At 46.1% G+C, this 27,885-nt stretch overlaps 1 protein-coding gene across 2 annotated transcripts in view; it reads left to right on the forward strand.

The window, feature by feature from the left end:
• The window catches only part of LOC132900412 (potassium channel subfamily T member 2), a 349,331-nt gene that overhangs the window by 133,075 nt on the left and 188,371 nt on the right, over positions 1 to 27,885 (forward strand). For both annotated transcript variants that reach the window (XM_060942489.1, XM_060942490.1), the window contains exons 4-6: positions 9,633 to 9,686; positions 15,491 to 15,539; positions 15,928 to 15,987. In XM_060942489.1, coding sequence (XP_060798472.1) covers positions 9,633 to 9,686; positions 15,491 to 15,539; positions 15,928 to 15,987 — 163 coding nt within the window. The remainder of the gene's footprint in view (positions 1 to 9,632; positions 9,687 to 15,490; positions 15,540 to 15,927; positions 15,988 to 27,885) is intronic.

Here is a 27,885-nt window from a genome sequence, read left to right on the forward strand (position 1 = left end):
AGTGGTCGGCCAACAAAGATCACTCCAAGAGCAAGGCGTGTAATAGTCGGCGAGGTCACAAAGGACCCCAGGATAACTTCTAAGCAACTGAAGGCCTCTCTCACATTGGCTAATGTTCATGAGTCCACCATCAGGAGAACACTGAACAACAATAGTGTGCATGGCAGGGTTGCAAAGAGAAAGCCACTGCTCTCCAAAAAGAACATTGCTGCTCATCTGCAGTTTGCTAAAGATCATGTGGACAAGCCAGAAGGCTATTGGAAAAATGTTTTGTGGACGAATGAGACCAAAATAGAACTTTTTGGTTTAAATGAGAAGCATTATGTTTGGAGAAAGGAAAACACTGCCTTCCCGCATAAGAACCTCATCCCATCTGTGAAACATGGTGGTGGTAGTATCACGGTTTGGGCCTGTTTTGCTGCATCTGGGCCAGGATGGCTTGCCATCATTGATGGAACAATGAATTCTGAATTATACCAGCGAATTCTAAAGGAAAATGTCAGGACATTCCTCCATGAACTGAATCTCAAGAGAAGGTGGGTCATGCAGCAAGACAACGACCCTAAGCACACAAGTCATTCTACCAAAGAATGGTTAAAGAAGAATAAAGTTAATGTTTTGGAATGTCCAAGTCAAAGTCCTGACCTTAATCCAGTTGAAATGTTGTGGAAGGACCTGAAGTGAGCAATTCATGTGAGGAAACCCACCAACATCCCAGAGTTGAAGCTGTTCTGTACGGAGGAATGGGCTAAAATTCCTCCAAGCCGGTGTGCAGGACTGATCAACAGTTACCGGAAACGTTTAGTTGCAGTTATTGCTGCACAAGGGGGTCACACCAGATACTGAAAGCAAAGGTTCACATACTTTTGCCACTCACAGATATGCAACATTGGATCATTTTCCTCAATAAATAAATGACCAAGTATAATATTTTTGTCTTATTTGTTTAACTGGGTTCTCTTTATCTACTTTTAGGACTTGTGTGAAAATCTGATGATGTTTTCGGTCATATTTATGCAGAAATATAGAAAATTCTAAAGGGTTCACAAACTTTCAAGCACCACTGTGTGGTGTGTGTATGTATGTATGTGTGAATATATTATTATTTTTTTTCATTCTCTTTGGCAGTCCAGTCTCAGGAGACCATCTGTGCGCCTCTGGAGGTGTGACGTCTGTTGTGGCTTCTAATGTGGCTTAAGAGTCCACTCCTGGATCTGCATGCCCTATTGCACACAGTGCATACGTGTTGTGCAGTTGAGGGTGTGTTTGATGCTACAATCTTCCGTTGTCTCTGTTTCTCCGCTCCAAGTTCTCCCCTTCTCTTTTCTGCTTCCATGATACTGTTATGCACAACTCGGCGCCAGGCAGCTCTGTCCTCAGCCTGCGCTTCCCAGGTGTCTGTAGAGATGTTGCATGCTTTCAAGTCTCTCTTACAAGTGTCCTTGAAGCGTAAAGCTGGACGACCAATTCATCTAGAGCCAGAGGTTAGTTGACCATACAGCACATCCTTAGGAATCCTTCTGTCCTCCATACGTCTGACATGTCCTAGCCAGCAAAGGTGGCGTTGGCTAAGGATGGCGTAGATGCTCTGTACTTTTGCTCATTGCAGGATGTCACTGTTGGGTACTTTATCCCTCTAACTAATTCCTAAGATGCGCCGAAGACATCGCATATGGAAGGCGTTCAGTCAGCGTTCTTGTCGTACATATGTGCTCCATGTCTCGCTTCCATACAGTAAGACGCTAAGTATGCAGGCCTGGTATACTTGTATTTTTGTGTGCAGTGACAGAACTCTGTTTTCCCATACCCTCTGGGTGAGTCTTGCCATCGTGGTATTAGCCTTCCCGATCCGTTTGTCTAGTTCAGCGTCTAGTGACAGTGTGTTGGTAACTGTAGAGCCTAGGTAGGTGAAGCTGTCCACTGTTTTTAAGAGTACATTGTCCATGGTGATAGCAGGGAGTGTGCTAACCCCTTGTGCACAAATGCAGGTTTTCTCCAAGCTTACGGTGAGTCCAAACAGCTTACATGCAGTGCCAAAGCAGTTGCTCAATCTCTGAAGTGTGGCCACTGTATGGGCCACGAGCGCTGCATCATCTGCAAAAAGCATCTCTCTTAGGAGTACTGTCCTCGCCTTGGTCTTGGAGCGGAGTTGTGCAAGGTTAAACAGCTTTCCGTCGGACCTTGTGTGCAGATAAACGCCGTCTGTGGATGTGTTGAAGGCGTGCCACAGAAGTATGGAAAAGAAAATTCCAAAGAGTGTTGGTGCCAGCACGCAACCTTGTTTTACCCCACTATTTATGGAGAAAGGGTCCGAGCAGGATCCATCGTACAAGACTGTTCCTTTCATGTTGGTGTGGAAAGACACCACCATGCTACACAGTTTTGGTGGGCAGCCGATCTTCTTTAGGAGTTCAAATAGGCCTGTTCTACTGACTAGATCAAAGGCTTTGGTAAGGTCTATAAACAGCATGTACAGGGGTTGGCCTTGCTCTCTGCTCTTTTCCTGCAGTTGACGCAGGGAGAAAATCATGTCTGTTGTTGACCTTCCCTCCCTAAATCCGCACTGAGATTCTGGATAAACATGATCAGCCAGGATTTTTAGTCTGTTTAGAAGGATCCGAGCATACACCTTGCCGACTGTGTTCAGGAGTGAGATGCCCCTGTAGTTGTTACAGTCCCCACGATCTCCCTTGTTTTTATAGAGCGTCACAATGGTTGCATCATGCATATCCTGGGGAACAGCTCCTTCCTCCCAGCAGGGGCAGAGTAGCTCGTACAGCGGCTGAAGCAGGGCCGGTTTCCCACACTTGATGGCTTCAGGTGGGATGTTGTCACTACCTGGTGCCTTCTCGCATGGGAGGGAGTCGATGGCTTTGCTCAGTTCTTCAATAGTTGGCACTTCAAGTTCCTCCATAATGGGAAGGTCTTCCATACTGTTGAGGACGGTGTCGGAGACTGACGTCTCATGTGAGTAGAGTTGAGAGTAGTGTTCTACCCATCTAGTCATTTGCTCCTTATGCTCAGTGATCTTTTCCCCTGACAGAGATTTCAGAGGGGCAGTCTTTTTCACAGTTGGTCCTAGAGCCTTCTTGATGCCATTGTACATTCCCCGAAGGTCTCCGGACTCTGCGCTCCGCTGTATTCCTGCACATAGTTGCCGCCAGTAGACGTTTGCGCACTCTCTGGCAGCACGTTGTGCAGTATTTCGAGTGTTCCTGAGTGCTGTGAGTGTCTGAACACTGGGACAGCTCTTGTATGCTAAGAAGGCTCTGCGTTTGGCCTCAATTACTGGCTCCATTGTGGAGATGTGAGCGTTGAACCAGTCTTGACTAGGCCAGCCTTTCTTGCCAAATGTGGCAATTCCTGCGTTGTGAATGACGTCTTGCATGACTTTCCATTTTGTTGTGGCATCAATGGTGTCATGTGGCATTTGCTGGAAAGCTTGGTCTAGCCTGGACACATACTCTGTGACTCTGTTGGGGAGTGACACGTGTGCGACATTTATGTGAGGTCGACCTTTCGGCTTAGAGCGATGCACAGTTCGAGGTTGTAGGCGTACTTTACTGATCACAAGGGCATGGTCTGTGTCGCAGTCTGTGCTGTGGTAGCTTCTGGTAAGGAGGACACTGTTTAAAGCAGTGTGCCTGGTGATAATCAGGTCAAGCTGATGCCAACGGTGAGACCTTGGGTGCTCCCAGGACACTTTATGCTGTGGTTTGCACTCAAAAAAGGAGTTAGTAATGCAGATATTGTGGTAAGAACACAGTTCCAACAGTCTCTGTCTATTTCCATTCATCCTTCCAATGCCATGGTGGCCAAGACTGGTAGGCCAGGACTCATGGTCTGTGCCAACTCTGGCATTAAAGTCACCTAGTAGGAACAATGTCTCATCCTTCTGACAACTTGTGACCAGTTCATTCAGCTGCTCGTAGAACTGGTCCTTCGTGTCTTCTGAGGAGTTGAGAGTAGGAGCGTAGATGCTGAGGATATTGACAGGTCCAGCAGCAGTGTTGAGGCGCATGGAGAGAAGGCGTTCAGTGCCTCCAGTGGGAGGTTCTACTGCAGCTAGTAGTGTGTTTCTGACAGCAAAGCCAACTCCATGTTGGCACGGCTCATCGGGTCCTCCGCCCTTCCAGAAGAACATGTAGTTCTCCTCTCTCAAGGAGCCACTTGAGGCAAGCCTGGTTTCTTGAAGGGCTGCTCTGCTTATGTCTAGCCTAGACAGTTCTCTGTCAATAATTGCAGTTTTCCTCATGTTATCTACCTCTCGCAGGTCATTGGAGAAGCCTGTGCACATTGTGTGCATGTTCCATGTAGCAATATGCAAAACTGGAGTTTTTCTCTTTGTTTTAATGTTACTGTGACTGTTGGGTACTGGGTTTCCGTCTGCTCTTCGTGTTTGGTTGAAACACTGAGCTCCAGGCACCCTCTGGAGCAGCAGACATTGGCGGACCGACACCTAAGTGGCCGGGGGCTGCCCAGCTTGAGGCGGGCGGTAGTCGGACGATAGGACTTCAATGGTCCCTCCCACCATCAAAGTTGACCCGTAGCATCCTTCCTGTACGCCAATTTGGAAGGGCTTATAACCTGTAACTGACAACTTCTGATTTGTATCCGCGCTTTGCAGCAGGGCTGGAGTATCCTCTCCAGGGCATGAAGCCTAGGCCGAAGTATGAAGATCTTGGGTGGCCCAAGCTTCAGAATCCCCCTCTCGGCCTTACTGACGGGGTCCAAAGCAATGCGGAGCATGATGTTTGGTGTCAGCTTGGCTGCAGGAGCTGCTGGAACAGTGTTTACATAAAGCACAGAACCGTCTACGGGTCTCCACTCTGGATTTGGAAGGTTTTCTCCTTTTCACGTGGCCGTTGGGTCTGGTAGACCTCTTCCGCCCTGGCCATTGGCTGCCTGGTGCAGCTCATCCGCCCAGTGGTGCACCATCCCCTCACGTGGTTTAGCCCATCAGCTGAGGCAGTGTACCGGGGCGTGGTGCTTGGAGCCAACACGTGAGAGCTTTAGGGGATGGATGAGAACCAGTGTTGTCCGACCACCCTATGGAGGAGGGTGCAGTTGCGGGCAAACAAGGGTACTATCTCTATCCAGGGCCCCCTACACCCTACTTTAATTTTATATATATATATAAGGTCTGTGTCAGTTGCTAGGGAACCAGGGCAAACTGATGAGAAATGGGCTACTGGAACAAGACATCGATGGATGAGGACAGAAAATACGGATTTGCTGGAATGCTACTATACAAGCAATCCCAGAGAGAGGGGATACATGCAGCGAATGTGGGACCTTTGGATACTTCGAAACCCACAATCAAGGCCAACAAAGAAACGGCTATTAGCCCAGTGTTCCAACATCTGTAATCGAAATCTACTATCACAACTAGAGATTAATGAAATACAACAACAATGCCACAGCAAGGGAGAGCCAGGAAGACAGGTCAGCGGGGAGATGTCGTCATCATCATCCCCACAACCAGAGATTGGGTACCAAGCCCCAACAGCTAACAGCCTCAACACAAGAGCTGCTGACCTGAGAAGGAAGATCGTGACCCAACTGGAAACCTGGAGCCCCTGACGAATACCGAAGCTGAGTTGCCAAGTACCTTCAGAAGATCTACTAGTAGATGTGAATGCTGCTCTGAAGACAATCTCCACAAGAACCATCACTGAGACCAACAAGCTGATACACAGTACAGCAACAGTAATCATGGAGATGCTTGGACACAAGGTGGGCTCGGGACATAACAAACAGTATCCACCATGGAAGAGACGATTAGAGGCCAAGATAAAGGCAGCACGGAGAGAAGTTAGCCAGCTAGCTGAACTACAGAAAGGGAACATGGTGAATAAAGGGGCACCCAGGAAGTACAACTCACTCTCCATACCAGAGGCACTCGAAACTGCCAAACAGCGACTAACAGCTCTGGCCACCCGGTTGAAGAGATACACCAAGGAGGGGGAGGCCAGGAGAATAAACAAGCTGTTCTCCACTGAACCAGCCAAGGTGTACTCTCAGTGGCAGGGGAACAACAACCGGTCAGACCCACCAAGAGCTGAGGTGGAAAAATACTGGAAAGACATATGGGAAAGAAAGGCATCACACAACACTGATGCCCAATGGTTAGTGGACCTAAGAGCTGACCACAGCAACCTCCTAGAACAAGAACCAGTAACCATCTCAATGGCAGATGTCCAAGAAAGAGTGTCAAAGATGAAGAGCTGGACAGCACCAGGCCCCGATATGATCCATACATACTGGCTGAAGAAGCTAACTGCACTCCATGAATGCCTAGCAGCACAGATGAACCAGCTGCTGAGGGATGAGACCCACCCAGAATGGCTAACCCAAGGCAGGACAGTCCTAATCATGAAGGACCCCCAGAAGGGACCCATCCCATCCAACTACCGGCCAATTACCTGTCTCTGCACAACATGGAAGGCCCTGTCAGGCATCATTGCGGCAAAAATGAGTAAGCATGTGGCTCAATACATGAGCGAGGCACAGAAAGGAATTGGCAGTAACACCAGAGGAGCCAAGCACCAGCTACTGGTCGATAGAACAGTCGCCCGAGACTGTAAGAAGAGACAGACCAACCTGTGCACTGCCTGGATTGACTACAAGAAAGCCTACGACTCAATGCCACACACATGGATACTGGAATGTCTGGAACTGTATAAGATCAACAGGAACCTAAGGACCTTCATCCAGAACTCAATGGAAATGTGGAAGACAACCCTAGAGGCCAACTCAAAACCCATTGCCCAAGTCAACATCAAGTGCGGCATATACCAAGGAGATGCACTATCACCACTGCTGTTCTGCATAGGCCTGAACCCCCTCAGTCAGATCATCACGAAGAGCGGCTGCAGGTACCGATTCCATAGTGGGGCAACAATCAGCCACCTGCTCTACATGGATGACATCAAGCTGTATGCCAGGAACGAGCGAGAAATAGACTCGCTGATCCACACCACCCGGATCTACAGCGATGACATAGGGATGTCATTTGGATTGGACAAGTGTGGCCGGATGGTCTCAAAGAGAGGCAAGATGATCAGGACTGAGGGGATTGACCTACCAGAGGGCAACATAGGTGATATCCAAGGCAGCTACAAGTACCTTGGCATCCCACAGGCTAATGGAAACCATGAAGAGGCCACAAGGAAGTCAACCACAGCCAAATACCTCCAGAGAGTAAGGCAGGTCCTGAAAAGTCAGCTGAATGGTAAGAACAAGGTCCGAGCCATCAACATGTACGCACTACCAGTCATCAGATACCCCGCTGGTATCATAAACTGGCCAAAGGAGGAGATAGAAGCCACAGATATCAAGACTAGAAAGCTCCTCACCATGCATGGTGGGTTCCACCCCAAGTCCAGCACCCTGAGACTATACACTAAGCGGAAAGAGGGAGGCCGAGGGCTAGTGAGCGTCAAGACCACGGTCCAGGATGAAACATCAAAAATCCGAGAATACATCAGAAAGATGGCCCCAAAGGATGAACTGCTAAGTGAATGTCTCAGGCAGCAGAACCCTGATGAGAGTGCAGAGGAGGAGGAGGAACAGACAACCTGGAGGGACAAACCCCTACATGGCATGTACCACCGTCAGATAGAGGAAGTGGCTGATATCAAGAAATCCTACCAGTGGCTGGATAATGCAGGACTGACAGACAGCACAGAGGCACTAATCATGGCAGCACAAGAACAGGCCATAAGCACAAGAGCCATAGAGGCCAGGATCTACCAGAGTAGATCAGACCCAAGATGCAGACTGTGCAAAGAAGCCCCTGAAACAGTCCAACACATAGTAGCAGGGTGTAAGATGCTAGCTGGATCAGCGTACATGGAGAGGCACAACCAAGTGGCTGGGATAGTATACAGGAACATCTGCAACCAGTATGGAATAGAAGTGCCCAAGTCCCAATGGGCCATACCACAGAAGGTGGCTGAGAACAACAGGGCCAAGGTTCTGTGGGACTTCAGCTTCCAGACTGACAAACAGATCCTGGCTAACCAACTGGACATAGTGGTGGTGGACAAAGAGCAGAAGAGGGTGGTGGTGATAGATGTGGCGATCCCAGCTGATGCCAACATCAGGAAGAAGGAACATGAGAAACTTGAGAAGTATCAAGGGTTGAAAGAGCAGCTGGAACGGATGTGGAAGGTCAAGGGTTGCGTGGTCCCCGTGGTAGTGGGGGCACTTGGGGCAGTAACCCCCAAACTGGGAGAGTGGCTCCAGCAAATCCCAGGAACAACATCTGAAGCCTCAGTCCAGAAGAGTGCAGTACTAGGAACATCGAAGATACTGCGCAGAACCCTCAAACTCCCAGGCCTCTGGTAGAGGACCCGAGCTTGAGGATGACATGGATACCATCCCCCTGCCGGGGGTGAGAAGGAGATTTTATATATATATATATATATATATATATATATATATATATATATATATATATATCATTATCTCTAGCCGCTTTATCCTTCTACAGGGTCGCAGGCAAGCTGGAGCCTATCCCAGCTGACTACGGGCGAAAGGCGGGGTACACCCTGGACAAGTCGCCAGGTCATCACAGGGAGATATATATATATATATATATATATATATATATATATATATATATTACAGGGATATATATATATATATATATATATATTACAGGGATATATATATATATATATATATATAAATTTTTTCAGGAATTATTATTGCATTTTTCACAAATTGGTCCCGTCATTTCACCAGTTTGTTTACATTCTAAGCGGAAATGATTTTGTCAGATGTTTTGTATAAAGTTTTTGTTTATCAAATTTTCAAAAAATAAAAATGCTCTGTTTCTCAAAATCCAGTGAACGTGGATAGAATAAAACAGTTATTCCACTCAAGCTCACCGTACATGGATTATAGACAACTCTGTGCTACGCACCTCGTCGACTATCAGCTCATGTATGACTCGATTTTGTGGAATAACTGTTAAATATATTTTACATATGTCCCTTTAAGGACTCTGTAGGTTGACTGTTCGAGACTGGACTAATGTATAATTATTAATTCTAACGTTATTAGTTTGTCTTTACTAAGTTTTGTCTTTTGTCGTTTACTTTTGTAATTATTACGAAGCACGATTTCGAGACGAGTTCCCAAAGCCCATACTGTATGTAATGTATGTCAGCGTAACGAGCACTTTTCATTCTTTTGGTTTTTCACAAGTCAGGGTAATTGGAAAAGTTCTGAGAAAGTTGTGACAAAGTGAGAATGAAGCTGGGTGCAGGTGACGAGAGATTGGGGTGAAATGAAAATGGGAAGTCTGGTAGCTGCTGGGAGTGAGAAGGAAGGGGGAAGAGAGAGAGAGAGAGAGAGAAAGAAAACGAGAACAGACACGCAGCAGTGAGGGCAGATCAGCATGAGATCAAAAGATCCTGAGGGATCATGAGCACAGAAGAGGACAAGTAAACAGAGGAAGAGAGAAAAAATGGTTGGACCGAGGATACAGCCGTGGAAGGGATCAGAGAATGTTTTATAGGAGCTTAAATATCAGTATCAAACCCAAGCCGCTCAGGTTTTCTTCTTTTATCTGTGTGTGTGTGTGTGTGTGTGTTTGTTTGTGTGTGTTTTTTTCCCTACAGCCCTGGCTGTCTCAGACAGAATGCCTCTGCACAGAATAAAAGCCACTTTGACTGGTAAGTGTGTGTTTTTTCAAAATTTAAATAAATAAATAAATGGTCGAACAGATCAGCAATCTTCATTTCATGAAGGGAATAAAACAAATCACTATCGACCCGTCCTTCGTCTCCTGAAAGGCCCGGCAGACTGTGTGCCGCTGGGCAGCGACAATAATAATAATAATAATACGTTCTCATTACATCAGTGTGAGGCCGATGTCATGCTTCCCGACCTCTGAGAAGTGTGTGTGATCCAAAGCGAACAGCGGGAAATCTCAGTTCGCTCTCAGCCCTACTGGATCGATTTATTGCTGTCGGGAAGCAGTGACGGAGGAAAAGAGCAGAGCAGGGACTCCGAATACGATAATGAAAGGTTCTATTTAGGCAAGATGCTGTCCCTGGTGCTCTGCATTTTAATAAGAGAGAACAGCCATGCGTGTGTTTGCATAGTCAGTCGCAGCCCTTCAAGCTGTCTCTCACACTGTGCTCTCGTGTGTTGTTCTGTTACGACCTCATTTATTTGGTGAAATGAAATCCGAGCTGATTTGCGCTGTTCATTTTGAATAATGAGCATGTTCGTCATTTATGAGCGGAGCAGTGTGTTTGGGAAATAATTTTTTGTTCACATTTAAAGTATTTCCGCTCATACTGAATGATTATACTGTACCGTAAGTGCCGATTTTTGCGACTTTTGGGCTGAATGGTAGCAGAAGCAAGTCCTTTATAAACTATAAACTTTCCAGAGACTGATCCATTTTTACATTGTTTTATCGACTGAAGGACCCAGAAATCATTTGGTAACGTTGACATCTGTCGTCCTGTGATTGGTCCTTGTTTGTCATGTGGTCCCAGCTTAAAGTCATCCAAAATGCAGAATTACACTCACCGACCACTTTAAAAGGAACTTGTTCTTGAGTCCACGATTCCTGTTCTTGGCTGCAGGAGTGGAACCCAATGTGGTGTTCTGCTGTTGAATGCTGAGATGCTTTTCTGCTCACCACGGTTGTAAAGAGTGAATATGAGTTACTACATCCTTCCTGGCGGCATGGTGGTGTAGTGATTAGCACTGTCGCCTCACAGCAAGAAGGTCCGGGTTCGAGCCCTGTGGCCGGCGAGGGCCTTTCTGTGTGGAGTTTGCATGTTCTCCCCATGTCCACGTGGGTTTCCTCAGGGTGCTACGGTTTCCCCGACAGTCCAAAGACATGCAGGTTAGAATAATTGATGGATCTAAATTGACCGTAGGTGTGAATGTGAGTGTGAATGGTCTGTGTGTCAGCCCTGCGATGACCTGGCGACTTGTCCAGGGTGTACCCCGCCTCTTGCCCATAGTCAGCTGGGATAGGCTCCAGCTCGCCTGCGACCCTGTACAGGACAAGCGGCTGCAAATAATAGATGGATAGATGGATGGACTATATCCTTCCTGGCCAAAAAGCTCAAACCAATCTGGCCATTTTTCTCTGATCTCTCTTATCAACAAGGCGTTTGTTTTTTCCACCCACAGAACTGTCACTCTCACTTGCTCGATGTTTGTTTTTTGTTTTTGTTCGATGTGACTTAAGTTTGCTGGCAGGTTTATACATGTTGGTCGTACTGATTTTCCTCATACTTGTAAATATGTTGATAAAGTCCAATCAACTATAAATTACCAAGGGTATTCATGGCACGTTTATGTTTAGCGACGCCCACAAAACCAGTCAAGGTTCACATTAGTGCTTCTCATTCGACAAAAGTTTTCCCTAGCTGAATTTGCATAAATGCTATATTTCTTGAGTAAATGTTCCTGTGAATGCTTTTCAGATAAATTCGCTCGTGTCCATTTTGGTAAATGAAGCCCGATGTTGGTGGGATCTGTTTTAGTAAAAGATTATTACCCTGTCCACACTAGGGATTTTGTACCGATACGATACTACTTTTGTACCACAACACCTGTCCACACTAGCAACTATACCGGTACTGTAGCGGTATAACTGTATCGGTACGAAACCCACAATTGTATGGGTTTCATACCGGTACAGTATCGGTACTGTAGCGCTTCGCTGTAGTGTGGACAGATGAAGCGGTTCTATATTGATACAAATATAATGCGCATGCGAAAACGAAACGACCGTGGAGCTACATGGAGTAAAGAAAGGGGGGAGAAAGGGAAAGGGGGAGGAGGGAGAGAGGGGAAAAGAGGGAGGAAGAAAGGAGGAAGAGGGGACAAGGGAGAGAAAGGGAGGGGAAGAGAAGGGAAGAGGGAGAAAGGGAGGGGAAGAGAAGGGAAGAGGGAGAAAGTGAGGGGGGAGAAAGGGAGATTCATTTTCTTTGTTTCTTTCTCAACTGCCTCGCGCGTTTTATACAATTCGACTGAATAAATGACCACCAGAAATACAGACTGTACATTGACAACAAAAAGCACACACACGTTGTTTCATCCGCCATATTCTTGGAAGGAAGTTACTCAGTAACCACGGAAACATTTCGCGCACGCGCATTTCAACTTCCGTGAAAGAAAACCGCAAACATTTCTCACTAGTGTGGACAGACGCACTAAACTGTACCGGTATACTTTGTATCGATACAGTTATACCACTTTCGTACCGGTATAAGTGTGAACACAGCATAAGTTATTCCACGCAATCGAGTCGTACATGAGCTGCTATGCACCTCGTCAGCTATAAACCATGTACGACAAGATTGAGTGGAATAACTGTTTTATTCTATTCACATTCACTGGATTTTGAGAAGTTGAGCATTTTTATTTGTATTTTTTGCAAATTCGATAAATAAAACCTTTTATACAAAACGTCCAACAAAATCATATCTGCTTAGAATGTAAACAAGCCAGCGAAATGACAGGAGCAACTTGTGAAAAATGTGATGATGATTCTTGAAGAATAAAAAAAACAGGATACATTCTTACCAACAAACACTTTCATTTGATAGTTTGTTCCTTTTTTTTTTTGTATTTTTTGGGGTTTTGTTTTTGAGTAGTTTTTATTTCATCCTCGGCTGGTTCAGCAAAACGTTCCGCCATTTTGTTTTTCTCTACTCACAGTATATGAGCTGAGATCCTAGTAGTAGAGTAGCCAATCAGAGTGTGCGATTTCTCATAGCCACTGAATGTGGAGAGAATAATAAAAAATTATACCTCCTCATCAAATTTAATAATAAACTCAAAAATATATTTGCCCAGCCATGACAGAAAGATGGACACAAATGACATCTTCAACTCCCACTTTAGCAGATCGTACCATTTCCTTACGGAAACAGCTTTCAAATTCTTATTACCTCACTAGATAAATTTTGTAATTATATTCGTTCGTTAACAGCTGTGAGCTATTTTAAAGCCGGACTGGAAGCACACTCAGGAGGCACTGATTCGGTTGCTGAAATGCATTCTTTTTATTTGTAAAATGAAGTGAAAGTGGGGTGTGTGAAGTGCACAGCTTGGTGGAGCAGTGCTTATGAGTGTGCTGTGCAGCCTGGCTGTCTCAGGCTGAAGGGTTTGCATCCCATCTGGAGGAGGTGGCAGCTATGGGACACAAGGTGCTCTCATCTTTGCTTTCTAAGAAACAGGAGCAGGCGTCAGCTCAGTTAGAAAGAACGAGAACGAGCTTATGTGGATGTGTGGAGCTGTGGTGCCTTTTTATTCTCCTCTTCCGATGTCTCATGGAGGGTAGATGATTAACACGTTCCAGCCGAGCAGAATCAGCAGGTCCTGCCCTCTGGCCATGTGCACACTGGTCGTCCACAACACTGTTGGTGCTGAATTACCGCAGTAGAGCGTGACCTGGTGAATGGTGCTGTCCTTTCAGCACCACTGGAGCGAAATGCTGAGGAAGGAGCACTTGTCAGTTAGCTGGTACGCGACCATAGAGCATGGTCATGTCAATTGAGATTGTAATGTAGATTGAATTTATGAAGATTGATATACTTTGTGACTAAATGGGGTGGGACGGTGGTGTAGTGGTTAGCACTGTCGCCTCGCAGCATCAAGGTTCTGGGTTCGAGTCCAGTGGCCAATGGGGCCTTTCTGTATGAAGTTTGTATGTTCTTCCCATGTCTGCGTGAGTTTCCCCTGGCTGCTCTGGTGTCCCTCACAGTCCAAAGACATGCAGCCAGGCTAACTGGCTACTCCAAGTTGTCCATTGATTAAGCTTGGACTGAGGGATGGACTCTGCCAAGTTTAAAATGCCCTAGACACACCAATGATAGACTGTTAAAATGTCATCAGTGGTGCCCCTGCAGCTCTTGCCGGCTATGAGATGAAGAAGACAGAGAAGAGGCGATGTGACTAAATTTCCTAACTACTAGCTAGCCACAAGTTTGTTAGCTAGCTAGCATGGTTATCTCCATCTCTGTTGTAGCTAAGCTACTTTCTACATTTGCAATTGCCACACTCAAATACTGTAGTTTTTTTTCTTTAATTTCTTTCTTTTGGCATAATAACCACTTTCCAAGCTGGAGTATTTCTTTAAAGGACCCATGGCATGGTGGTTTGTTGATGCTTTAAACGGGCTCGTGGAGGATTCTGGATGTTATATCCGCAGCCTTTCTCGAAATGAACCCTCGGCACGTAGATATAGCCTCCTGGGAGAAAGCCCCATTTCAGCCCTTTTACCAGTGCGTCGTTTTGCTAATGAGAAGCATGGAGGCGGGGAAGGGTGGGGGCGGGCCATGGGGGGAGGGGCTTGACCAAGCTGCGGGCATGAGTGAGAGTGTTCGGAGTGGTAGTTTACGAACGTATAATACCCTAGGCTTGAACACGCACTCCATAACCAAAGAGGATAGAAGCAGCAACTACAGCAACATATCGCTTATCCAACAGAAGACATGCATTGCGGAGCAATAGTCAAACATAAGCTCATAAGTTACAGTCAATTTCCAGACTAAACTCAGTTTAACAGAGCATGCTGCATGCTTTTTGGTTTTGTAGCGCAGAGTACCTGGCTAACTGCAGGAAGCGGTTAGCTGCACAGCTAATGTAGCCATTGCAAGGCTAACGCACCGATTTTAAAACACGGCAGAACGACTTAACAGTTATACACTTACTTGTTCGGTGTTTGTGGCTGATGCGGCAGGGATGCTTGGTACGGACCCAGGCTTCAGTGACAGTTGATGTGCAAAACCTGCTCTGTACTGTCCCAAGTTGTGGAAACATTCCTCAGGAAAATGCTTCCGACAAACATACACCGTCTTAGGTAGACTCGACGGCGTATTATTGGAGTAAATAAAATTAAGCCACTGCATCTTCAGGGGCTCTCCCGTCGGCAGTAAAAACAGACTCCTTTCTGTGTTGTCACATCCATGTACAGCGCAATTTCCATGTTTCGCTCGCTTAGGTGGTGCCATGTTGTTGTGTCCTCTATGGTCTCCTCACTACAAAATTGAAGTGACGTATCTATGGTGGCAACTTTTGAGCTGGGCGGGCAATCCATACAGTGGGTGGGAATCCAGAGGGGGGGGCGTGGAGATCATCTCCTTTGCTGACGTAGTAAAGGGAAGAGCCTATCAACGCGCCATTTTGACGCGCCATTCTCAAATGTTGACAAAGGGTGGGCATAGTTTGGTTTACACATTGACATTTCTAGCCACTGGGGTGACTTAAGAAGGTCAGAGGAACTCATTTTAACGTTAAAAAACCTCAGAAAGTGAAAATTTCATGCCATGGGACCTTTAACAAAAAAAAAAAAAATGCAGAACTTGGGCGACTTTGCTGTTTCTGAAACTTCCATGGTGTTAAATCTGTCAGGAAATGGTGAACTGTGTGATGAAGTTCATGTCCTTGTCTTTACTTATTTCTCTCTGTGTCTTGCTCCGTTTCCTCCTTTTATCACCAGGTCCCTCATTATCTGGGTGAACAGACCTCTGCCACTTTGGGCGCTCCAGGTCGGATCACTTAACCTTTTTCTTACGCACGCACACACACACACACACACACACACACACACACACACACACACACACACACACACACACACACAGAGCAGACTACCAATATCACTCCAACTCAGGCACAAAAAAAAGGCAATTATAGATTTATGTGGACAAATAAATGCACACAGCTTTCACAACACACACACACACACACACACACACACACACACACACACACACACAAGACCTGTGTGTCACTGCCTTTTTGTGCTGATCCTGTATTTGGACACTTGGTCCAGACATTTCACAGTAAGCACTTTTATTCACACCCACTGCTTCCTCCTACACTGTGTGTCTTTCCTCATCTCTGTCTTTCTCTGCCTCCGTTCTCTCTCCCCAGGTCCTTGTGGCTTTCATCAGCTTTTCAGAAACCATGTTGCTCGTGTATCTGAGCTACAAGGTAAGAGACCACTGATACACAAGTGCAACACCCTGAAACTTATTTACAGTAGGATTAAGGGTGGAATTTATCATTTCTGAACGTTTAAATTGGGTCCATGACGGTATATCAGGTATAATAGGATCTGGAGAGAATGGTCAGCATTAGCCGCTGTTCCTGCTGACATATTGTCCATGAGTAAATACGGCTCCCTGGTGTTGTCATTTTCAGGGAACATAATGAGATCCTGTAACCTGAGTCACAGGTTGCATGCGACTATAAATCCTATAAATCCTGAAATAAGACTTTCTGACAATGCTGACTGGCTGATGGCACCAGCTTCAAACTTTCACCAACACCTGTCTAAAGAGGATCCTACAGATTTTCTATCATTACATTACATTACATGGCATTGAGCAGACGGTCTTATCCAGAGCGACGTACAAGAAGTGCAAAAGTCAGGTACATGAAGTGCTGAACTTCTAGACAAGAAAGTTCTAGTGCCAAGTGAGCAAGTGACAGCAATACCTAGTGTAATATTCTGTTGAAGTACCAATACTCAAACAGCCAAGGAAACAAACTAATGATATAAAGTACAACTAAATAGAGAACTCGAACAGCTAACCCCAGGCTAGACCATACACGCCCTGGGTTGGTCAAGACTGAAACACAGTTGCACAGTGGGCAGGGGAGAGGTGCAGCCTGAAGAGGTGGGTCTTCAGTCTGCGCTTGAAGGTGGTCAGAGAGTCAACAGTTCTGACCTCAATGGGAAGGTCAGTCCACCAACAGGGAACCAGGACAGACAGCAGTCTTGAGTGGGCTGGGGAGGAGTGGAGAGGAGGAGGTGCCAGGTGACCAGTATTAGCAAAGTGTAGGGATCTGGCTGACAGATCAGATGCTGGCCCTAACCCCTTTGATGCGAGCTGCGACAGGTAGCCAGTGCAGGTTGGCAAGCAGAGGGGGTGACATGGGGAGAATGAGGGAGGTTGTAGACCAGGCGAGCTGGATGAGCTGCAGGGGTCTGATGGCAGAACCTGGAAGGCCAGCAAGGAGAGAGTTGCAGTTGTTCAAGTGTGAGAGGATCAGTGCTTGGACCAGGAGTTGAACAGAGTAGGTGGTAAGAAAAGGGTGGCTCCTTCAGATGTTGTAGAGCAGGAATGTACATGTCAGGGTCACTGCAATGATGTTCGCTGAGGAGGAGAGTTTGTGGTCGAAAATGAATGAAATGAAGATCTGTGGCAGAGGAGAGGACAGAACAGTAGCTGGTGAAGGATGAAACCATAAGATTATGCCAAGGATGGATCAAGCATGCACACTTGAAGCCAAGCTCACATAGATTCCCTGAGATGAGTGGAATAAAACAAAATCTAAGCCAATATCCAGAGGTGGACTTCAGGAGATTGAGCTACTCCTGAAGTCAACTGGAAAGAAGTGAGGTCACGGACCACCAGTTTAGAGCCAGTATCACAAGTGGAGCTGTGGATTAAGTCAAATTTTGTTAGCATTTAAGAGCTTTGATGTAGTTTTAAATAATTGTAGGCAGTGTTGTATAACTCAAGATAGGTCTAAAGACCACTTTTTGAACGTCTCTTCTCGGAATCGACCACATTTGTACTTGGTCTTGTCTCAGTCTCGGGCATAGAGACTCGGAATTTTATTTCAGGAATGGTCAAGACCACAACTGTGGGGATTTCACTAAACTGCATGTACATTGTCTAATTTATTTGTGAGCATCGTTCCTGTGATTGGATGTAAAATTTCCTGCTTCAAATGTGATCAATAACGTGACTCATTGCTAATTTGAAATTTTTCTTCCTGTTAACAACCGTCACCCCTCCCCCACCCCTTTCACACACACTCACTATTTTTACATGCACATAGAGAGAATCGAATTTCTGCCGTTGCTCGACTGAAATCGAAGTTCAAAATGCCATGTATACACCTTAATTCGGCTGAAATTGAACCGAACTTGATTTCTCGGAATCGAGCTACACGACCTAGTTTATGCGATTTCTGCCGAGCTACTTTGTGCATGTATACCCTATCGAGCTAGTTGTCGAGCTACTTCCGGAAGTGACGAGTGACGAGACCACAAGCGGGAAACACAACAGCCGCGGTAGGCATGACAACAGTAGTAGTGAGCAGCAGAAGAGGTCAGGAGGAACAAACGAAGAAGAGAAAATGGCGATGTAGAGCTCTCTGAAGTGTGGGTGGAGCACAGAGGACGGCAGGACAAAGCGTCTGGTACTAATAGGCTTTTTATTGTCAGACTTTTCAGTTTAACAGCCTACTTTTATTCTTGAGAGAAGCGCGCGTGCGCGCGCACACACGCGCGCGCTGTGTTCTAGTCCCGGGATGAGCTCTCCCCTCTGCCTCCTTAAATAGGGCGTGGTTACTGGGAAGACACACAAACACAGGTTAATTACCGTCAGGTGTACCGTCGTTCTGCCACTCACCTTCCCTGGCTCCGCCCTCCTGTCACAGACCGGCGCTTGACCACGCCCCCACTGCCACAGGCAAGCAGAAACATGCACTTCTGGAGCAATAAGGAGACAGAGTTCATGCTCATTCAGCTTAAGGAGTTGAATATATTAAAATTCATGGACGGGAGAAAAACGCGCAATGGAGAACACGGAACTGATAACTTTGTTTACACTCTTGAATAGCTCTTCTTCATGACGACAACCGGAAGTGTATCAACACGATGGGGCGTGTAGCGCCACCTGTGGCTCGGGTGCACAATGTACCTCACACAATAGCCCGATTTCATTGTGCGCATGTAGGATTGGATTTCTCTGGCACCCTGCTGGGACCTTCAGCTCGATTACCGACAGCAGCTCGATTACCGACAGCAGCTCGATTTGGATGTGCATGTAAACGTAGTCAGTGGTCTCGTCCTGGTCTTGACTCTGTCTCGTCCTGCCTTGATCTTGGTCTTGACTTGATGTCAAGCCTTCAAAATCTTGGTCATGACTTGGTCTCAGTTTAGGTTGCCTTGACTACAACACTGATTATAGGAAATAGACATAAATATACATGGGGAAGCCATGGTATAATGGTTAGAGAAGCAGCTGTGGGACCAAAAGGTCACCTGTTTGATTCCCTGGACCAGCAGGAATGGCTGAAGTGCCCTTGAGCTAGGCACCTAACCCCCAACTGGGCGTTTGAAAATGTTTGTGTGACCCGTCACATTAAACGCTACTCTTCGTAAACTGCTTGGGCGTTTTCACCTAAACTCACCCAAAAGACTCTAAAGACATATTCCAACAAGAATTATTCACCAGGTGGTGCCACCTACCATGGATGAGGCTACACAGGGGTTATATGCAATTTCACAAAAATCACTACTTCTACAGGATTGATTGGATTTCAAACTCGCAAACAACAACAGTGGCTGGTATGAGCTTCAGCCTCAATGAGGCTATTTTTTTAAATTTTATTATTAATGGACTGCTGGTACACATTTTGGATGTACGGTACAATCTCCTAAGTACCAAGAGATCCCAGCCTGAGCTAGTTGCCTCCGTCAGGAGGTTATGACCTAAGATTATAAACGAAAACATCCATCTAAATCAACACAGAAATGGAAAATCCAGCCAACATTTTTGATGTACACCATCACTTCCTGTATCATCTTCCTTCGCAATCAGGGAGTGAAAATTTATTTATGAAGCAGGCAGTCCCTTCAGGCAACATGAAATCGAAACATGCACAACTGTTGCTGGAAATCGGTTTCCGACGTTATTTTCTCAGGCCAACCCAGGCCATTCCTGATGATGGGCAGCTCTATCTAACAAAACCCAGTGTTTTGGTGTGCACATTCTCAGGTGCCGGTTATTTATTTTTTTTCTTCACCTCAAGGTGTGCTTGAAAACTCTTCAGTTTTCAATGAGGGATCAAAGGGGAAGGATGGAAAAAGAAGAGAGGGAAAGAAAGAAAGAATGAGAGACAGCTGTACCAATCAGCTCTTTGTTTTCTGAGAGCTCTTGTGCTGGATGCGTGAGTGGAGGGGGACGGAGCAGCAGGCATGCCCGTCCTCTTCAGAACCCCTTGGTAATGCCATCCCTTTGATTTCTTACTTCTTCTTTGAAGTCCTTGCAGATTCTCACCATCTCTCTCTGTCTCTCTCTCTCTCTGTGTCTCTCTCTCTCTCTCGCTCTTTCCGCCCTCTATTGATTTCTGCTGTAATGAACAAATCCTTTCTGCCCACGCCAAACTTGCGTGGGTAACAAATAATACCGCGCTGCCCCTCACAGATTCACCTTCCATCCCTACACACCCTTTGTCCCACGTCCATAATTTTTTTTTTTTGTTTATCATGCTAATACAGTTTTAGGCACAGTGCATAGCCTCACAGCTCCAGGGTTCCTGGTTCAGTCCTGAGCTCCGGTTACTGTCTTGAATTTCTGCACACGTTCATCCCATGTCCATATGGATTTCCTCTGGTTTCCAACACCTCCCAAGTATGCCAGTAGGTGAACTGGCTGCTCTAAAGTGCCATGAAGTTTGAATGTGTGTGTGTGTGTGTATGGGGGGTTCAACCCCATGCCCAGTGTTCACCCGATGAGGCTCTGGATCCACCCTCACCAGGATACACTAGTTACTGTAGATGAATGAATGAATAATAAAGTTTCACATTACATTTTCACAGCAGGATCATTATTCTTCATTAATATCACTCAAGTATAAAAAAGTTATGATGTAATACTGTGAAGTGCAGTTTGCTTTTAGGAACATTTTTTTATATCACTAACCATTTTTGTTAACAGGATTCTCTCTTCGCTATGAATAGAAACCTTATTCCATCATTGTTATCGATTGAAACCTGAGGACAACTTTATATCCTTTTTACAGTTATTCCACGAAATTGAGTCGTACATGAGCCGATAGCCGATGAGGCGCGTAGCACCAAGTTGTCTCTAAGCCATGTACGACAAGATTGAGTGGAATAACTGTTTTATTCTATTCACATTCCCTGGGTTTTGAGAAAGAGAGCAGGTTTTTTTTTTTGCAAATTCGATAAATAAAAACTTTATACAAAACGTCCGACAAAATAATTTCCACTTACAGTAGGATGTAAACAAACCTGCGAAATGACAGGAGCAATTTGTGAAAAATGCGATGATAATAATTCTTGAATTCTTACCAACAAATACTTTCATTTGATATTTTGTTCCTTTTTTGTATTTTTGGGGGGTTTTGTTTTTGAGTAGAGTTTTTATTTCGTCCTCGGTTGGTTCAGCAAAACACTCTGCCATTTTGTCTTTCTCTACTCATGGTATATGAGCTGATAGCCTAGTAGTAGAGTAGCCAATCAGAGTGCACAATTTCATATCCAGTGAATGTGGATATTATACGTGTGTGTGTGTGTGTGTGTGTGTGTATTACACAATTATTATTCAAAGTTCAGCATTTCCTGATGCAGGACATTCTGGATAAAAATTCTGTAGCCATGTTTCCATTAACCTGCTTAATGCACAATTTGAAATCGAGAACAACAACAACAAAAAACAACCAGTGGAAACGCGCGAATTTAAAAAAAAAAAAAACCTCTCAAATATCACAAAAAAACTTTTTACACTCACAGGAGTTGGTTTTTCAGACGATTCGATAAAGCTGTATTTCACAAAATTTAAATGGAAACACATTTTTCACATTTACATCACATGACATGAGAAAATGGAAACGCTACCTTTCTGAAAAAGTGTACAAGAAGAGAAAACCCAACTTTATTCACGTAACTTTATTCGCTTAATGGAAACACGAACTATTCATAATCTGTATTTTATCAAAATTTTAAAAACATTGCTTCAATTTAACACAAAGCTATAATTGAAATCCCGGCTAGTGATCAGAGGTACGTTTCCCAAAAGCTTCTTAATACTAAGAGTGCTCAGAGGTGGACAAAGTACCCAACTTCATTACTGAAGTCAAAGTACAGATCCCACTGGTCAAATGTTACTCCGATACAAGTGAAAGTTCTCCAGTCAAATTTTTACTTAAGTTAAAGTACTGAAGTACTTGCTTTTAAAAATACTTGAGTATTAAAAGTACATTTTCTGTCAACGCAACGTTGTATTATTGCCACAATGCTTACAAAACCTGATGCTGTTACCAAAGACAGAAATGTGAATTCACAAAATGAACGCATGCTGTGCCATCATGGTGGTTTAACGTTAAGCTAGCTAGTCAGTGAAGCTCCACCTGACATGCTAGCAAACTCTTTTCAAACTCAAAATCATATTGGTAGCTAACGCTACTAGAAAAGAAAGATTTCTACATTCTGTTTATTTGGCAACATTATGCTAAAACATATTTCTGAAAGGACTTCAGATAAGTTAACGTTATTCATGTTAGCGTAACTCTGTTTTCACATGCATTAGCTGTTAGTTATAACAGTGTCCAAGTTAACTAGCTATGTGTTAACGTTAGCCGTGGACAAGGCTGCGGCAACTTGGCGGGAAAATCCATAGAAAGTAATTTGACTAACCAGACTGCATAGCTATTGCAATGTTATCGCTAGCTCTAAAAGCACAGATGACTTCGTTGGAAGCTTTCTCTTGGAATAAAACATTTATATACCTCAATATGCTTCCGCAGGTTGGATGGCAAGTTTTTGTAGGCCATGATGTGGTTCGTTTTCAGCAAACAAAGCAAACATTTAAAATGAAATGTATCTTTAATCCTTTCAGTAAACTGAAACATGGGTTCTAGGCATGGCCATGAGTATGTGCATTCCTCAGAAGAACTGCCACCTTCCATTCTGCCATCAACTGATTGAAAAACCAATCATATTTTCGAAAAGAAAAGAAAAACACATCCACTTTCAAAGCCGCTTCATAGTAACAAGGACCTTGATAGAAATGTAGTGGAGTGAAAAGTACGATATTTGTTTTTCAAATGTAGTGAAGTTAGTCATAAGTTTCCAAAAAAATAATACTCAAGTAAAGTACAGATACTCAAAAAGTGTACTTAAGTACAGTACTCAGGTAAATGTACTTTGTTACTGTCCACCTCTGAGAGCGCTTAACTACAACCCCAATTCCAAAAATTTGGGCCGCTGTGTAAACTGTAAATTAACAACAGAATGTGATATGCAAATCATGGAAACCCTATATTTCATTGAAAATAGAACAAAGACTTTTCATATGAAATGTTGAAACAGAGAAATGTTATTGTTGTTTTTTTTTAATGTATGCTCATTTTGAATTTGATGTCAGCAACATATTAAATAACACAAAATTACATATTAAAACTGCATGGCTCTGGAGTAAAAGAGTCTGGGCGCTAAACTGGCCTGCCTGCAGTCCAGATCTGTCTCTCATTTAAAACATTTGGCGCATTATGAAGCACAAAATACGACAAAGGAGACCCCAAACCGTTGAGCAACTGAAATTGTCCATCATGCAAGAATGGGAGAAAATTTCTCTTTCAAAACTACAGCAATTGGTCTCCTCAGTTCCCAAACGTTTACAGAGTGTTGTTAAAAGCCGTGGTGATGCTTCTGAAATGTGTTGCTGACATCAAATTCAATATGGGCATATATTTTTCAAAAAGCAATAAAAATTTCTCAGTTTCAACATTTGATATGGGGCGGCATGGTGGTGTAGTGGTTAGTGCTGTCGCCTCACAGCAAGAAGGTCCTGGGTTCGAGCCCCGGGGCCGGCGAGGGCCTTTCTGTGTGGAGTTTGCATGTTGTCCGCGTGGGTTTCCTCCGGGTGCTCCGGTTTCCCCCACAGTCCAAAGACATGCAGGTTAGGTTAACTGGTGACTCTAAATTGACCGTGAATGTGAGTGTGAATGGTTGTCTGTGTCTGTGTGTCAGCCCTGTGATGACCTGGCGACTTGTCCAGGGTGTACCCCGCCTTTCTCCTGTAGTCAGCTGGGATAGGCTCCAGCTTGCCTGCGACCCTGTAGAACAGCGGCTAGAGAAGATGAGATGAACATTTGATATGTTGTCTTTTGTACTATTTTCAGTGAAATATAGGGTTTCCAAGATTTGCACATCATCAAGTTCTGTTCTATTTACAGTTTAATGATCTTTGTGCTGTGTTGCTTTTGGGAAACTTGGCACATATCAGTCATGGTTGCATCACTGGGATTTAAATAAAAAAAATTTTTTTTTTAATTTCCAAACAATTTTTACCATTTTTTTTCCGTCATTTGGCATTCAATTGTGCAAACGCAGACTTAATGTGCACATTAAGTTTAGTTATTAATTACTTCTTTTTACAGATCAAATCCATAGCAGTTTACATGGTGCACCAACAGCCAGTCATCCCTGTACAAGGACTGTTTATTGGTCCCACATGGAATGTTCACGATACATTTGTTAGGGTTTTGCTGGGATTCGAACCTGGTTCGTTGGTGTGATAATCCAGCAAACCCCCACTAGGCCACCAGGGGGATGACTCAAATGCAGAGGCGTGAGGCGGAAGTAGAAAAAGAATCAAAAGGTTTATTTAAACTATATACACTATATACAGGGCAAAACAAAAGACAAAAAAAAAACCAAAGAGTATAATCCAAAAGAAAAGCAAAGTGCAAAAATTCAAAAGCTAAGAAGATCAAAAAACACAGTACAAAGGAAACTGGAGATAAACATAACAGCACAAAGACTCCGTGACAAGAGGACTGAACTCAGGGGTATAAATAGACAAACTAATTAAGGACACAGGTGAAGATAATTAGGCAATTAACACAAACACAAGACACAGGAACAGTGGCGGCCTCTAGAGGCCAAAATAAACACGACATGAAAAGGAAATAACAGCGGCCTCTAGAGGCCAAAACAGTCCTAGTCCTAACAGGACCCCCCCCTCTAGGAGCGTCTCCTGACGTTCCCAGGGCGATCCGGATGGGCCGAATGGAAGTCCCGACATAGTTCTTTATCAAGGACATCCCGAGCAGGAACCCAGCAGCGCTCCTCAGGACCATAGCCCTCCCAGTCCACCAGATATTGCAACCCGCCGCGGACCCGGCGGGAGTCAAGCAGGCGATTCACAGTGAACACAGTCTGCCCCTGGAAGATGCGGGGGGGTGGGGGGTTCCTAGGGGCAGGGGCATACGTAGACGTCAGTACGGGCCGTAACAGGGAAACATGGAAAGTGGGGTTGATCCTCAGAGTCCGGGGCAACTGGAGCCGGTAGGAGACAGGGTTCACCCTGCGCACCACCTTGAAGGGGCCAATGTAGCGAGGAGCAAGCTTGCGGTTCTCCACCCGCAGTGGAAGGTCCTTAGTGGACAGCCAAACACGCTGCCCAGGGCGGAAAGCGTGTGCAGGTCTTCTATGGCGGTTGGCCTGAGTCTGGTTGGTTCTGGAGGTCTGTATGAGGGTCTTCCTGACCTTGCTCCAGGTCTTGCGACACCGTCTCACATATTGGTTGACCGAGGGCACCCCCGCGTCCTCCTCCTGGTCCGGGAACAGAGGTGGCTGGAACCCGAATTGGCACTGGAATGGCGACAGCTTGGTGGCCGATGACTGCAGGGTGTTGTGGGCGTACTCCGCCCATGGCAGCCAGGTGCTCCACGATGTCGGGTTATCCATAGCCAGGCCTCGCAGGGTGGTTTCCAGGTCCTGGTTGAGCCTCTCCGTCTGACCATTAGACTGTGGGTGAAACCCAGAGGAGAGGCTGGCAGTGGCTCCGATGACCTTGCAGAACCCGTGCCACACTCGGGAGGAGAACTGGGGCCCTCGGTCTGAGACGATGTCCTGTGGAAGACCAAAGACTCGGAAGACATGATTAAACAAAAGTTTCGCAGTTTCAAGAGCAGAGGGGAGTTTGCACAGTGGTATGAAGCGGCAGGCCTTGGAGAATCTGTCAACTAAGACCAAAATGACCGTGTTACCTTGTGACTCAGGGAGACCCGTGATAAAGTCGACTGCCACGTGGGACCAGGGACGCCGGGGAATGGTCAGAGGATGCAGGAGACCCTGGGGACGCTGTCGTGGGTTCTTGGTTCTGGTGCAAACCTCACAGGACAGGACAAATGACCTTACTTCCTTCTCCATGTTAGGCCACCAGAAGCGTCTTTTCAGGAAGTCCAGGGTCCTCCGAGCTCCCGGGTGGGCGGTGAGAGGGGAAGAGTGACCCCACTGGAGAATCTTGGCCCGGGCTTGATGTGGGACGTACAAGAGGCCTGGTGGCCCCGTCCCAGGACCGGGGTCCTGGCGTTGGGCTCGTCGGACAGCCTCCTCAATACCCCAGCGGACAGGGGCCACAATCCGGGACACAGGGATAATAGGCCCGACTTCATTCTCCCTGTTAGTGGCAGAGAACAGTCTGGACAGTGCGTCAGGTTTGGTGTTCTTGGAGCCGGGGCGGTATGAGAGGGTGAAGTCAAACCGACTGAAAAACAGGGCCCACCTAGCCTGTCGAGGGTTCAGTCTCTTGGCTTGCTGGAGGTACTCCAGGTTCTTGTGGTCAGTCCAAACCAGGAATGGATGTTGTGCTCCCTCCAGCCAGTGCCTCCACTCCTCAAGGGCCAGTTTGACCGCTAGCAGTTCTCGATCCCCCACATCGTACCGGGACTCAGCAGGACTCAGGCGGTGGGAGAAGTAAGCGCAGGGGTGCAGCTTTCCTTCCGAACGTTGAGAGAGCACCGCGCCGACACCACTGTCCGAGGCGTCCACCTCCACGATGAATGGTTGGGAGGTGTCCGGGAGAACCAGAATGGGTGCCGTGCAGAAGCGGTCCTTGAGGTCTTTGAACGCCTTTTCTGCCTGAGGAGACCAGCCATAAGATCCACCTGTCCCTTTGGTGAGGTCTGACATGGGTGCTGCCACAGAACTGAAGTTCCTGATGAACTTGCGGTAGAAGTTAGCGAATCCTAAGAACCGCTGAACCTCCTTAACGGACTTGGGAGTAGGCCAATCCCGGACGGCCAGGGTCTTGGCAGGGTCCATTTGGAGTTGGCCTGTCCGTACAATAAATCCCAGAAAGGAGACCTCGGGAACATGAAATTCGCATTTCTGGGCCTTGGCGAACAGATTGTTCTGTAGCAGCCTCTGGAGAACCTGGCGGACATGGTGGCGGTGCTCCTGCACGGTCTTGGAAAAGATAAGGATGTCGTCGAGGTAGACAAAAACGTATAGGTTAATCATGTCCCTTAAGACGTCGTTGATTAGGGCCTGAAAAACAGCTGGTGCGTTGGTGAGTCCGAAGGGCATCACCTGGTATTCGTAGTGCCCAGACGGGGTGTTAAAGGCAGTCTTCCACTCGTCTCCCTGTCGGATACGGATGAGGTGGTATGCGTTCCGTAGGTCCAACTTGGTGAAGACGGTGGCGCCTTGGAGCAGGTCGAAAGCTGTGGACATCAGCGGAAGGGGATATCGGTTGCGCACAGTGATCTTATTCAGGCCCCTGTAATCAATACATGGTCGGAGCCCCCCATCCTTCTTGCCGACAAAGAAGAAGCCGGCTCCAGCAGGTGAAGTGGAGGGTCGAATAAACCCAGAGACCAGGGCATCTTTGAGGTATTCCTCCATGGCCTTGCGTTCTGGCTGAGAGAGTGAAAACAGTCTGCCACGAGGAGGGGTAGTCCCAGGGAGCAAGTCGATGGCACAGTCGTAGGCCCGGTGCGGAGGAAGAACGGCGGCCCTGCTCTTGCTGAAGACCTCCTTGAGATCCCAGTACTCTGTGGGAACTTGAGATAACTCGGTGAGATCAGGGGGCTCGGCAGGAGACACAGGAGAGCTAGAGAGCAGACAAGAGGCATGGCATGCAGGGCCCCATTCCACAACCTGGCTTGTTACCCAGTCTATGCGAGGGTTGTGGCGAGTAAGCCAAGGAAGGCCTAGAATAACTGGGAACTCAGGTGAAGGAATCAGGTGCAGGGATATTTCTTCCTTGTGACCTTGAGACTGGAGGAAAACTGGAGAAGTAACTTGGGTGACTCTTCCATCACCTAACGCTTGGC

This window comes from Neoarius graeffei, chromosome 16, assembly GCF_027579695.1.
Source record: "Neoarius graeffei isolate fNeoGra1 chromosome 16, fNeoGra1.pri, whole genome shotgun sequence".
Taxonomy (NCBI): Eukaryota; Metazoa; Chordata; class Actinopteri; order Siluriformes; family Ariidae; genus Neoarius; species Neoarius graeffei.